At 34.9% G+C, this 13,023-nt stretch overlaps 1 protein-coding gene across 11 annotated transcripts in view; it reads left to right on the top strand.

Annotated features, from left to right (window-relative positions):
• Window positions 1-13,023, top strand: part of EXOC6 (exocyst complex component 6) — a 200,034-nt gene that overhangs the window by 166,136 nt on the left and 20,875 nt on the right. For 10 of the 11 annotated variants that reach the window (XM_044754055.2, XM_044754047.2, XM_044754067.2 and 7 more), the window contains one exon: window positions 3,447-3,520. In XM_044754055.2, the coding sequence (XP_044609990.1) occupies window positions 3,447-3,520 (74 nt within the window). Of the gene's footprint in view, window positions 1-3,446; window positions 3,521-7,172; window positions 7,342-13,023 lie in introns of those variants that run through there. The other variant, XM_044754086.2, reaches the window with a different exon arrangement.

Raw genomic sequence — 13,023 nt, 5'->3', positions numbered from 1 at the left:
AAGTAAGAGTTATCCCATGGAAAGTAAGAGGAAAGATGCTCCAGGCAGACAGATCAAAGGTACTGTGGAAAGGGACTGTGGCATATGCAAGGAAGTGTGGGTGGTTTGGTATGGGAAGAGTTTAAGTTGTCTCTAGGAAAGTGGTAAGAGATGAGACGAGAGAGAGAGAGACATAGGCCAGATTATAAAGGACTTTATTTGTTCTGCTTTGTTGTGAAGGTGAAGGGGAACCGGAAATATGTTAAACTATGAAGTAGCACAAATCACTCTTACATCTTACAGAAATCGCACTCGGAGAAGTGGATGCACAGGTGACACACAAGAAACAGGGAGACCGGAGGGTGTTTTAGTAATTCAAGCGAGAAATGGTAGCTTGAACTAAGGTAGAGACGACAGGATTGACTGCATTTGAGTTTTAAAGAAGTAAAGGAAAAAAATGTGAAGCCTCCTATCCCTAAAAAAAATTTGGTAAAAAGCCCTGAAAGCTCTGAACTAATGCGTTTCATTTCCATATTGGTTAGGTTCTTGTGAGAGATGGAATAAAAGATGAGAGGCTGAATACTTAATCAGATTCTGGATCAATGGATTCAGTGTCAGGAGATCTGAATTAGCTATGTGATCCTGGGGAAGTCACTTCACTTTTAATTTTTCTATCCTATAAAAGGAAGAACTGAGTGAGTTTTAAACTGAGCCTTCAGAGGACTGTTGGAGGTATTTCAAAGGGGGTTTCTCTTCTAGCTACAAAGTTTTATGATCCATCGTCTGCATGCCCTGTTTACTAAGATAAGTTATTGTGATGATCAAAGCAGATGGTGTGTGAGAAAGTGCTTTGTAAACTATAAAGTGCTATATAAATTTATAATACTATTATAATTTAGACACTAAGCTCTTTGGTTTAATTCCAAGCAGTGAGGCTTAAACTATAGCATCTTAAACAGGAACTGAGGGAGAAGAAAAATGACATTATTTTCAGTGGAGAAAAATTCTGGGAGATTAAGTAGCTATTAATCACAATATAATTAAAATTGAGCTGATTTTTATGCTTGATATATAAAGTAGTCTCTCTGCATTATAGGAAATCTTTATTTATGTGTGTGTGTGTATGTGTATGTGGTGATGGTGGAAGCTGAGCTAATATTTACAGCTTTGGTTGGAGACCACTAGGGATTCACCGTTAACTGTTACTTGGAAACAATAACCTGAGACCATGGCCAAAAAAGCCAACAGTATGCTGGAGGGGCTTAAGAAAAGTATTTTTTAAATTAAAAAGAAAAAACTTTTAATAGCTATTACAATTGTGCTTATTATTTTTCAGTTAAGAGCTGATGGTACTAGAGAAAGGCAACTCAGTTGTCTAGGATATGGTAGAAGGTGATGAGGTTGCCACAGTCTAGAAGAATGCCACTTTTTATTGTATGAAAAGACAGTGATGTGAGTAAACCATACTAAATAATGACAAGTGTGGCTAGATTTGCTCAATAAATCTTAGTTTTCTGGAAATAGGGGGCCTGAGAAAGTTGAGTGCAGTCACCTATCTAATGACAATGACTACATAGCACCTAGTAGAGAACAAAGAAATAAGGGGAAAAAATGGTGTAACTCTGAGTAACCAAAAGATTACTCATACTCAAAAGGTACATATACTCAAAGGCATATATAAAACCCATTCACCTTACTTGTGGGAGAGGCCCTTGCTCAGGCTGTATTTGCTGTTACTTTAAACACAATTCTAGTAATTGATTAACTGACTGACCAGCTCCCCAAAATTAAAGATAATGTAATAAGAGATGAGTGAGAGAGCAGGGAGTGGAATTTATGTTAAAACTGCAAGAGAGGAGCAGAAAAGTTGTGAAAGCCAGACACAAGAACTCCGAGCTATTGAATGGTACAGAAAATAGCTCTTAATACCATAGCAGCCCTGGGAATTTATTGTATTGTGTAGAACAAAAAGTGTTCTTAATGGTGATCCAGAGAATTAAGAAAAGTTTAATAATATTTAGTATACTCAAAAAAATAAAAGATTATGTCACCCAGCTAGCTCAGTCGGTAGAGCATGAGACTCTTAAAAGATAAGGGAGGTATTATTACACAGTTTAAAATTCCATCCAAAAATGCTTAAGAAAAAAATGTTTTGATGCTTAAAGCAAAAATTATCATTATCTTAAAAACAACAGCGATGAGAAAAACTTAATTTGAACTCTTCGTTTGCCAAAAATGCCAGACAAATTAAGCTGTGCTAGGCTTTTGTATATTTATTGTCTTTAATTGTTGATTGGAGCCTTTCTAAACTTTATTGCACTTAGAGTCCACTGAACTTAAGATTTATTTTTGTTTTCCCAGGAACTATATAGGCTGAAAATTTAAATGGTCTCTAATATACTGGCTCAGATAAAATCACAAATGGGAAATGTATCATGTTCCCTAAGAAAACGCAGATATTAATGGGGAGAGAGAATGATTGCAGGCATTCTTATTCTTACCAGGGAGGCTTGCATGTAAAATGATGTCCTTTTTATGAGCCAGAAGTCTTTTGTTTTCAAAATAACTGATATTGGGATTGTCTTCAATTTACTAACAAGCTACATTACTAGTAGAGTCATGCGTCCTATAAAGACAGGGATGCATTCTGAGAAATGTGTTGTTAGGCATTTCGTCATTGTGCGAACATCATAGAGTGCACTTACACAAAGCTAGATAGTATAGTCTGCTACACACCTAGGCTATATAGTACTAATTTTATGGGACCACCATCATATATGCAATCCATTATTGACTGAAACATCCTTATGCAGCACATGACTGTATTAAAATTTTTAAAGTACAAAAAAATTGTTGCAAATAATCTTTCAAAATATTTTTTTCAATCTTGTCATATCTTTTAGATTCTTTTATGGAAAATAGTTATTAAAAGGCAAACAACATTCCTGCATCATGCTCCTTATTCTACTTAGAACATTTTACCTGTTGTCTGCTTGTAAAGCTAACTTCTTACGTGCCTGCCTATTACTGCTGTTAGCTAGAAGGATTTTTTATAGAGCATATTCTGTAGCAAAGCAGATATTTTGAAATATGTTGACAGCCATGGAATTGGTGTAGTTTCAAAATGCTTCTATAATCATTCACCTAAGGCTAAAAAGAGTCAGAAAACTTTTCTTGATTGAAGTATATTACTACTCTTGAACTTTATGGAGGATAACCATTCTAAATTTATTGTAATTAAGGATTACAGTGATTAAATGGCAGATTAGAAGTTTAAAATTATTAAAATATTTGTGGTAATGGGTGTGGAGAACATTCTCAGTAGTGGAAATTGAAGGTTATAAAGAGTCTTCATTTGAAATGGTTACTTGTAAATATTATAATACATTTGTAATGCCTAGAAATTAATTTAGTGGTTAAACCCTTGTATATTTTTCAATCTTGTTTTTATTCTTTTTTTTTAATAGTGTTTGCCAGCTCTGAGCCTGTGCCAGGATTTCAGGGGGATACCCTGCAGCTAGCATTCATTGACCTCAGACAAGTAAGATGTAATAATGTACTTCTCATTTATTGCCTTCTACCTCTTGCCCTTTTTTTTTTAATGCTACAGGAATGCTTGTTTGCCTTGAAACAACCTTTCTTTAAAAAAGTGCTTCTTTTGTAACTATGTATTTAATCCTTCTCTCTGAACCTGTATCCATGCAGTGTCTCAACTTCATGGAGAATTCTCATTGTTGAATATCTAACTTAGTCATTACCTGCTAAGCACATAACTAAATAATAACTTGATACTTTGGTTTAATGACACTTGAAGTTTAAGTTATTTCTTAATGATTTCATGGTTGTAAATGAAAATTTGTGGTATAACATTAGTGTCAGGACCCAAGTTAAATGTGAATTATTACAACCAGAAAGGAACCCCTTGCTTAAAATTTTGTCAGTGGTAAAGAATGCTATTTTTATAAATTTTCTGTATGCCTCCAGAAAAAAGGATAAAACTAATTTTAAGAAGGTAATTATACAAGTATGTAATTCTTTTCTGATCACATAACTCTAAGTGTAGTAACAAATTTAATAATTTTTAAGTCTCTTCTCTTCATTTTACTGCTCTTTAACATCTCTATTATAATTTTCTTTATTTTCTTCCTATTATCTCTTTTCCACCTCCCCAATATTTTTTCTTCTTATTCCTTTCTTCCTCTTTCCCCCTCCTCTTTTTCTTTTTCTTTCTTAATCCTAGGATTAAGGAGCTTAATAAAGCTGGGAGGCACAAGAGTGTGGAGGAGGGGTGGGTCCAAGTTAGAGGGCTCAGGAGTGCTAGAATTGACAATAGGAGTGACTGCTGCCCTTGGGAAAAAGAACCAAATGGAGATGGAATTAAACAAAGCCACTATAATATTGGTCTATTAATGGTCCCATCCCCTTTGAGGGATGGAGATGAGTGGAGACAGGACTCCACTGTTGGTAGGAGTAGACTCTGTCACGGTGATGTTTGGAGCAGGACCAAATGGAGCAGTTAAGGAGCTCTGATGTCAGTAAATGTTTGAGATTTGAGCTGTTTTTGCTCTGATTCCAAACCAAGGTTCAATAAGTATTTATGAACTACTATGTACTGATTATTTGGGGGGGCGGGGGGTGGTTGAACTTTTGTGTAGACACAAAAGTAATATAAGTGATAGTTTCATACTTATGAAACTTAAAAATCCTTTGGAGAAGCAAAACACCCATGAACTGGTTAGCAGTACTAATAAGATATTGAGTCATGTGGAAATAAGTGGTGTATCTTCAAGTCAAGTTTAGAAGGAAACTAAAAAAGCCATTCCTGGGGCCCGCCCCATGGCTGAGTGGTTAAGTTTGTGAGCTCCGCTGCAGAGGCCCAGGGTTTCACTGGTTCGGATCCTGGGCACAGACATGGCACCACTCATCAAGCCACACTGAGGCAGCATCCCACATGTCACAACTAGAAAGACCCACAACTAACAATATATACAACTGTGTACCTGGGGGTTTGGGGGAGAAAAAAGAAAAATAAAATCTTTAAAAAACAAAAAAGCCATTCCTGTCTCCCAAGTATGTCTGTAAAGCACTGAACATATAAAATATATTCATATTTATTTCTGTTTGCAAACGATACTCGTGTATCATGCCAAACAAGGAACACTATTATGAATGACCTAGATCTATAGATGATTAGCCTTACTAAGTTCGGGAAGATAATAGAAATGAAGAAGTTTTGTTCTACTTTACCAGAAGATATTTTTCCATTCCATTTTACCAGAAGATGTTCTTTCTGTTAAAGGTAGATCTGTTTTCTTTGGAAGGAGTTCTCTCTGTTGCAGTCCTGTTGCCCTGAACAAGATGATCTAATACAGAAAACTGAGTCCTTTAGCAAGTTGGAAATAGGTTTGGTTGTATATTCATTACTCAATTAGGTTATGGCCACTTACTGGGGTAAGTTTCCCTGTTGCAAGGACATATATATGTTCTCCAGTTCAAAGTGTATGTGATTTGAGGATAGCTCTCATGTATGAATAATCTGTTCACAGAAAATTTGAAATTTAGTAAGTGATATTTTCTCAGTTTTGTATGAATTTGTATGGTATTAACTAGTTTGTTATCTCATTATAGAATTGTGAATAGGACCACATAATTTACAAAGCTCTCGGTAAAGATTCTGTTCCTTGGTTTGTCCAGCTGGGTGGTCAGTTCAATGCAGATTAAAACTCTGATTCCTGGGCCAGCCCAGTGGCGTAGTGGTTAAGTTTGAGTGCTCTGCTTCGGCAGCCCAGGGTTTACAGGTTCGTATCCAGGGCATGGACCTGTACATCACTCATCAGGCCATGCTGTGGAGGCATCCCACATACAAAATAGAGGGAGATCAGCAGGGATGTTAGCTCAGGTACAATCTTCCTCTCAAGCCAAAGAAGGAAGATTGGAAATAGATGTTAGCTCAGGGCCAAATCTTCCTCACCAAAAAAATAACAATAGCTCTGATCCCAGGTACTTTCTTCCTTCAAAGACAATCATCATTTGACAGCAAAGAAGGCCTTTTTACAGCATTTGGCTTACTAGGGAATTGTTACTAAGGGATACTTATTGATAAACATCTCCAGTCTTTTTGGTTGAATTTACCTTTCAAATATGTGCACTTAAGGCAAAATGAACATAAATGAGCTGTCATCACAATAGCTCCATCCTAAGGCAAATTTAGCTTATTACAGAGTACTCCGTATCTCCAGCTACTTCTCTGGACTTTGTGCATGCAGAATATGCGTTGTTCGGATCACCAAATACGTGCACTTAGAGGCATTAAGTCCTCGTTGACCTTTCCTCATCAATGTAATTTCTTTAAGAGACTTAAGTGAATAAAAAAATCTATTGTGAAAGGTTTAGAGTTCTGAATCTATTATGACACATGTAGAACTGTTGACATAAAACATTTATGTAGAAATGACTAATATAAAACAATTTTAAAGTATGGTAGTTAATATGCAGTGGAAGTGACTAGTGGACAGAAAATTTTGATAAGCTACTTTTTTATGTGTTAATTTTTCTAATTTTAAAGGGGATTTAAAATCATTTTCCCTGATTATTAATGTTAAAATTTAATCATACTCTATTCTTGTACTTTTACATTCTAAAGCAAGAAGATGCAACTAATTCTTGTCTTTAGCTGCTGGACCACTGTGACTAAACTTGAATTTTATGTTTTCAGAGGCCTTGATTTAATAACTTGGTAAGGATAGTTATTTTTCACCTGTATTTGTTTTTCAGATTAATTTACAAACAGTTAAGTGGTGAAATGCTAAGTATCGCAAGTGGCCAAAAATAGTTAGCCTTGAAAACTAAAGTCTCATATGAGGTGATACAAGTTTTTTGTGTCAGATATCAGTGATTATTTAAATACGGATGCCTAAAAGTTTCAATAGTATTTTTGTGTTCCTGACTTCGTAAAGATATTTCATAGCATATTATTTTAACACTTTTATATGAAGTAGTATATCACCAAACATAAAGAGGGTGCTAACACTTTTATTTATATTTCAGTGGGTTTCTGCACTTTTTCTTTTTTTCCTAGTCTGTGATCCGTTTCTCTCTTAATAGGGTGGCTGACAGTTCTTTTCAAGTATACTTAGAAAGGCAAAAGAGCCCTTTTCATAGTACTTATAAGGGGTCATGCTTCTGTTTTTTAGTTTGAATTTGATACTGCTTCATGAATTGCTGGGTATGAAAGATTAGGAAGTAGGTCCAGTGGTCACGTTTTACCTGCCCACCCAGACTTTGCCCTGAGGTCAAACTCCTGATATTTGCTGTTCTGAATAGAGGAGTTGATGACAAGTATGAGCTGATACAAGAGGAAAGTAAGAACCATATCAAAGCTGAAGGCAAGAGAATTGGGACTAAATGAGAGACTGTAGCTAAAAGATGGATCATCAGAATTGCCCCCTTCTAAAGAAAAGGAAATAACTGACCTGTGAGTGAAAAGACTCTATCATCCTGCCAATCACATGCTTGCTAATGGAAGCCAGTTATCCCAACAACATCTGAAGGCCTCCTGCCCCGATAGACAGTGTGGAGCAGTCGTGGTGCTGCGTTATGTGAATGTACTGCCTCAGTCAGTTTTAAATGTGTTGTTTGAACATTATTTGTATGTGTAAACTTTCTTACAAATAAAGCCTGTTATTCTCCTAACCCCAGTTCTGAAATTAAGTCACAAAATGAAGGACTTTAATATACTTATGTGTGTCTGTTTTCTTTTGCAGAGACCATCCATTTTGTTAAATATAATCTTTCAAATGGATTTCAGATGAATATGTAAAATTCTTTTTGACAATGTATGAAAACCTTAAAAATTTTAAACTTCTTATTATAATACTCTATATAATATACAGTATTCAGTGATAATTTTTTTATAACTCATTCTTAATACATAGAAATAGTTTACTAAATATCACTGGAAAATGAAGTGTCCCATGTAACTGAATTTTCCATGTAACTAAAGATTAATTTTTAATCACCAAAACTTTTAAAATGTAGCCAATTTAATAGGAAACTTTAAAAATGTCTCTCTCACCTTCATTAGCTTCTTATTGAGCATAGTTCTCATAGTAGATTGAGCATCCATGGCTCACTAAATCTAAATCACCTAATACTAAATCCTCTTTACTTGATCTTATTTCACTTTGTGATAAGTTAGACTGGTAACATTGTCAATAGCATTGCTGCATTTGACAATATCTTGATTATCTTTTAGACAACATGGAGAAGTTTAGGTAGGTTGGATGATCATGCAGTTAGGTAGGTTTGAAACTAATAAAACAATCTCTTACCCAAAGAATGTTCTCTAATGTATAACACCCTAGAGCAGTGTTTCCCAAAGTGTCTTTCCAGTAACAGTGATTTCTCAAGATGAGAAAAGATTTAAGAGAAAAAATAAAAGGTTCCAAGTCAGCTAACTTTGGGAAACACTTTATACACTAATTCCTTCTTAGAGACTTACTACGTGCATTGGAATTCCAAGGACTGAGAAATTCTGCAGTAACCCAGCATTTCCCAAACTCGTCATAGAACACCTCCCTATTTGGGATTATGTTACATGAAACATACTTTGGGAAATGCTGCTTTAAGTCAAGACTCTGGCAGCACCCTCTAGATGTCTGTCTTTGACAGTTTGAGATCAACGTATTTTTAAAATAATGACTTGGATAAATATGTAGAAGAAATGCAAATCATCTGTATAGAATACAGAAAGCTAGGAGAGTTACCTAAGACGATCTTTGTTTTCTAAGACACAATTACAGTGCCAACAGTAGGGTTGAATGATAAGCCAAAGTCAACAAAGTTAAATTTAGCAAGGAAACTATTAAGTGCTGTGCTTAACTTTTTTTAAAGTTAAATTTTTAAAAATATAGGATGTAGGAAATCTGATTTATAATGTGAAAAAGGTCTGGTGGTTTTAGTTAACTTCCAAATGAACCAACAGTGTGCCAGGAATTCTTAGACTGCATTAATTGAAAGTGTGATATTTGGGTGAGACCACTGTGCTTTTGAGCTGTTAAGACTGCCTCAAGTACTGCATTATGGTATGCACATTCGCAAACTGAAGAGCACGCAGGAGAAGGCTAGTGAGGGATCAGATATGTTGTCATATAAAGAGCCTGTTAGAAATCTGGGAATATTTCATCGAAAGCCTTAGAGAGGTATACCTTTGTAGAGAAAAATCAAATATGTGGTTCTTACTAGCTTAGATTATGAGTCAGGTCTACCATTTTCTTCTTCCTATTACAATCCTATGCCCTAAAAATTATTTTATAATTTTCCTTTCCCCATCCTGGATTAGATCCTGTTTTTAAGTATTTTATTTTGGGCAAACTAGGAAAAAGAGGAATGGTCATTCCTCTGAACCATGTGTAGAGAATTTGAGAGAATTTGACTTGTGCAAAATATATTTGGATCTCATGGCACTTTTCAAATAAATGTTTTATTAAAGTATAACATACATTCGGGCAAATCATAAGTATACTATTGCTGATTTTTCACAAAGAGAATATATCTCTGTAACAAGATCAAGAAAGAGAACTTGACCAGTAAGTACCTCTAAAGAGATGCCCACCCCTCACCTCACTTCTTTTCAGTCATTACCCTCTCCCTCCCAAAGGATGATGACTATCATGACTTCTAACACCACAGATAAATTTAGCCTGGTTTTTGAACCTTGTATACATGAAATCATGCAGTATTAACTTTCTGGTTCTGCCTTCTTTTGCTCAATATTATGTTTGTGAAATTTATTCATGTTGTTACATGTAGTTCTGGTTCATTCATTCCCTCTGCTGTGTAGTGTGACATTATACAAACTTACCATAATTTATACAGTCTACTATTGATGGATGTATGAATTGACTCCGTTTTTACTGCTACAAATTGTGCTAACATGACATTCTTTTGCATGTCTTTTGGTGAACATATGCACACATTTCTGTTGCGATATTTACCTAGGAATGGAACTGCTAAGTCAGGGGGTATGTATATACCCAGTTTTAATAGATCCTGGCAAGCAGTTTTCCAAAGCAAGAGTCCTAGTTTATATTTCAGCCAGCGGTGTAGAAGAATTCTTGTTGCTCTACATCCTTGTCATCGCTTGATATTATCTCTCTCTTCCTTTTTAGTCATCCAAGTGGATAGACGGTAGTTTCTCATTGTGATTTTTAATCTGCATTTCCTTGATGACTTATAAAATTGAACTCTTTTTCATATGTTTATTACTCATTTAAATATCCTCTTTTGTGAATAACTTGTTCCGGTTTTCTGCCATTTTTTTGTCTGGGATTGTCTCCTTACTGATTTGTAGAAGTTCTTTGTATATTCTGAATGTGAGTCCTTTGTCAAATATATATATTGCAAGTATCTTCTGCCCTGTGGCTTGTCTTTTCACTCTTAGTGATGTCTTTTGATGAAGATCGTAATTTTAATGAAATCCAATTTATCATTTTTTCCCTTTATGGTTAGTTCTTTTTAATGTTCTGTTTAAGAAGTCTTTGCCTACCCCTGAAATTATGAAGATATTTTCCTATGTTTTCTTCTAAAAGTTTTATTGTTTTGTCATTCACATTTAGGTTTACAATCCATCTAGAATTGATTTTTGTGTATGGTGTAGGGTGTAAGGTTAAAGATTAATTTTCTTGCATATGGTTATCTAACTGACCCAGTACCATTGACTGAAAAGAATTGGATCTCATAGTGTTTTAATGTAAAATAATTGTAAGACACAAGACTGTAAGACATAAATGATATGTGCTTCTAATATGCAAGGAAAATGTTTCCAGTTAACTGTATGCTTGTATTTTATGGTTCATTCCATCCCTCAATAGCAAATTAGTTGCAGGGTTGAGGTTTTTTAATACCAGCCAAACTATACTTTCACCACATCAAAGGTATTTTTAAAAATAAAGTAATTCTGGATAGGTATTCATAACAATATAGGCCAATATAAAAGAAAAAAGCTAAACTACAAGCCCATGAGGACAAGAATCATGCCCTTTTTTGTTCACTGCTGTAAATCCATTGCTTAGCACTATTTCTGGCACATGGTAAACAATCAATAAATGTTGAATAAGTGAATGCAGATTTTTTAGCTGTACTCAAAAGCATTTTTTGGTATACAGAAACACCTTATTAGGAATTGAGATATTCTACACAAGTTAATATTCCAAATAAACAAACATTCTTTAAAAGCAGTAAATTTTTTTCCTATTTCAATTAATTTTGACGAGAGTATTTCTAAAAATGCATGACACATTTCTCTGCCTTTTCATGTAAAAGTGTAACAAACATAAACATTTCTTGATTTATCTTGGTCATCATTAGGGATACTAAGATAGTAATATACTTCTAAGAAATGTTGTCATTTCTCCAAAGCCAACTGCTTATTCTGTTATGGATAAAGAAATATTTTGGACAGGAGTATTATAGGAATTTAGACAAAGGCAGCATACACCTTAATTAAGTGATAGCAATCTTTGAATTTAAAGCAGAACTTAAAGCTCATTTCCTAAACTACTGTTGTTTGAAACAGTGAGTCATGAAGAAAGTAAATTTTGGTCAAATAATTTTAGGAAATCCTGCATGTTATGTCCCTCTCTTGTAAATTCACAATTTCATTAGTACATTAAAGGCTTTGAGAAGTCCTAAAGGCGTATCTCTTTTTGCCTCCCTAAACCTTTTTGAGGACTGAATGCTTTTTTCCACAAATGAAAATCTCTTACTGTCCTGCAAAGCAGTGTTGTGTGGCACACAGTTTGAAAACACTGAATTACCTGGACCAGTGTTGCATTATATTAATCTATGGATTCCTAGAACGATGTTCAGGTTAAAACAGAGGGCTATGATGGCATATAGATAAGCCTTTCAGTAGCTAGATGAAACTTAAATTTTAAGGGGTGAGTAATGCAATAATGGTGAAAAATAGTAGTAAGTTTTCAAAAATAATTTGTTGAACTTTCTTTTTTTTAAAACATTCAGATGATTTTATGAAGTATGATAATTACTGGAGGATTAGTGTTGCTTAGATGCAGTAAACCAGCCAGTCAATCATACAGAATAACTTGTTTTTAAGAAGCATGAAACAATAACACAGGATTGCGTGTGAAGAATGAAAAGATTTAAGTGGGAAATTAAAATACCAGCTCATGTGGAGCTCACATCCTAACAGTTGTCAGATTCCTCAGTGAATTATCAAGGCTATTGTTATTGAGCCACAGTATGCGTGCTTGGAGAGAAATAAAGAATATATCTGCTGCTTTTTTCCCCCTTACTAATACACATAAATGAGATGGGAAAAATTTGAAGGAGAGATGTTTTGATAAAATGATCAAGGTAAGTTCCATATTTTCTGTTTGTTGTAAAGAACGTCTCCTAGTATTAAAAAGGAAATACAATTGAAGTGACTTTTTTCAAGATAATTGTACCTTTCCTTAAGACAGAAAATCTAATACTTGCCAAAATAAGAACCTTAAAACAAAGCCATAACTTCCACAAAGAAAATAGTATTACTGTTTAGTGGTACTAAAAATGTGATGAAAAAAGTTCTAAGTCCTTTAGAACTTACAGAAATTTTTGCCCAGATGGTTTACTTTACACATCAACTTAGCTGTAAGCACCTACAGATGCAAAAAGAGAAAGGGTAGAGGAACAAAAGCTGCTTTGTTCAGTTGGTCTCTTTTACCTGACACCAAGTCCTTCCCAGCAAAGGAGGAGTTTTACACCTAAATATATTCTTTTTTTTTTTTTTTTAAAGATTTTATTTTTTTCCTTTTTCTCCCCAAAGCCCCCCAGTACATAGTTGTATATTCTTCATTGTGGGTCCTTCTGGTTGTGGCATATGGGACGCTGCCTCAGCGTGGTTTGATGAGCAGTGCCATGTCCGCGCCCAGGATTCGAACCAACGAAACACTGGGCCGCCTGCAGTGGAGCGCGCGAACTTAACCACTCGGCCATGGGGCCAGCCCCCTAAATATATTCTTTTTCCTGCCGTCACTTCTTTGA

This window comes from Equus asinus, chromosome 2 (genome assembly GCF_041296235.1).
Source record: "Equus asinus isolate D_3611 breed Donkey chromosome 2, EquAss-T2T_v2, whole genome shotgun sequence".
NCBI lineage: Eukaryota > Metazoa > Chordata > Mammalia > Perissodactyla > Equidae > Equus > Equus asinus.
This window is presented reverse-complemented; position numbering and strand designations above follow the sequence as displayed.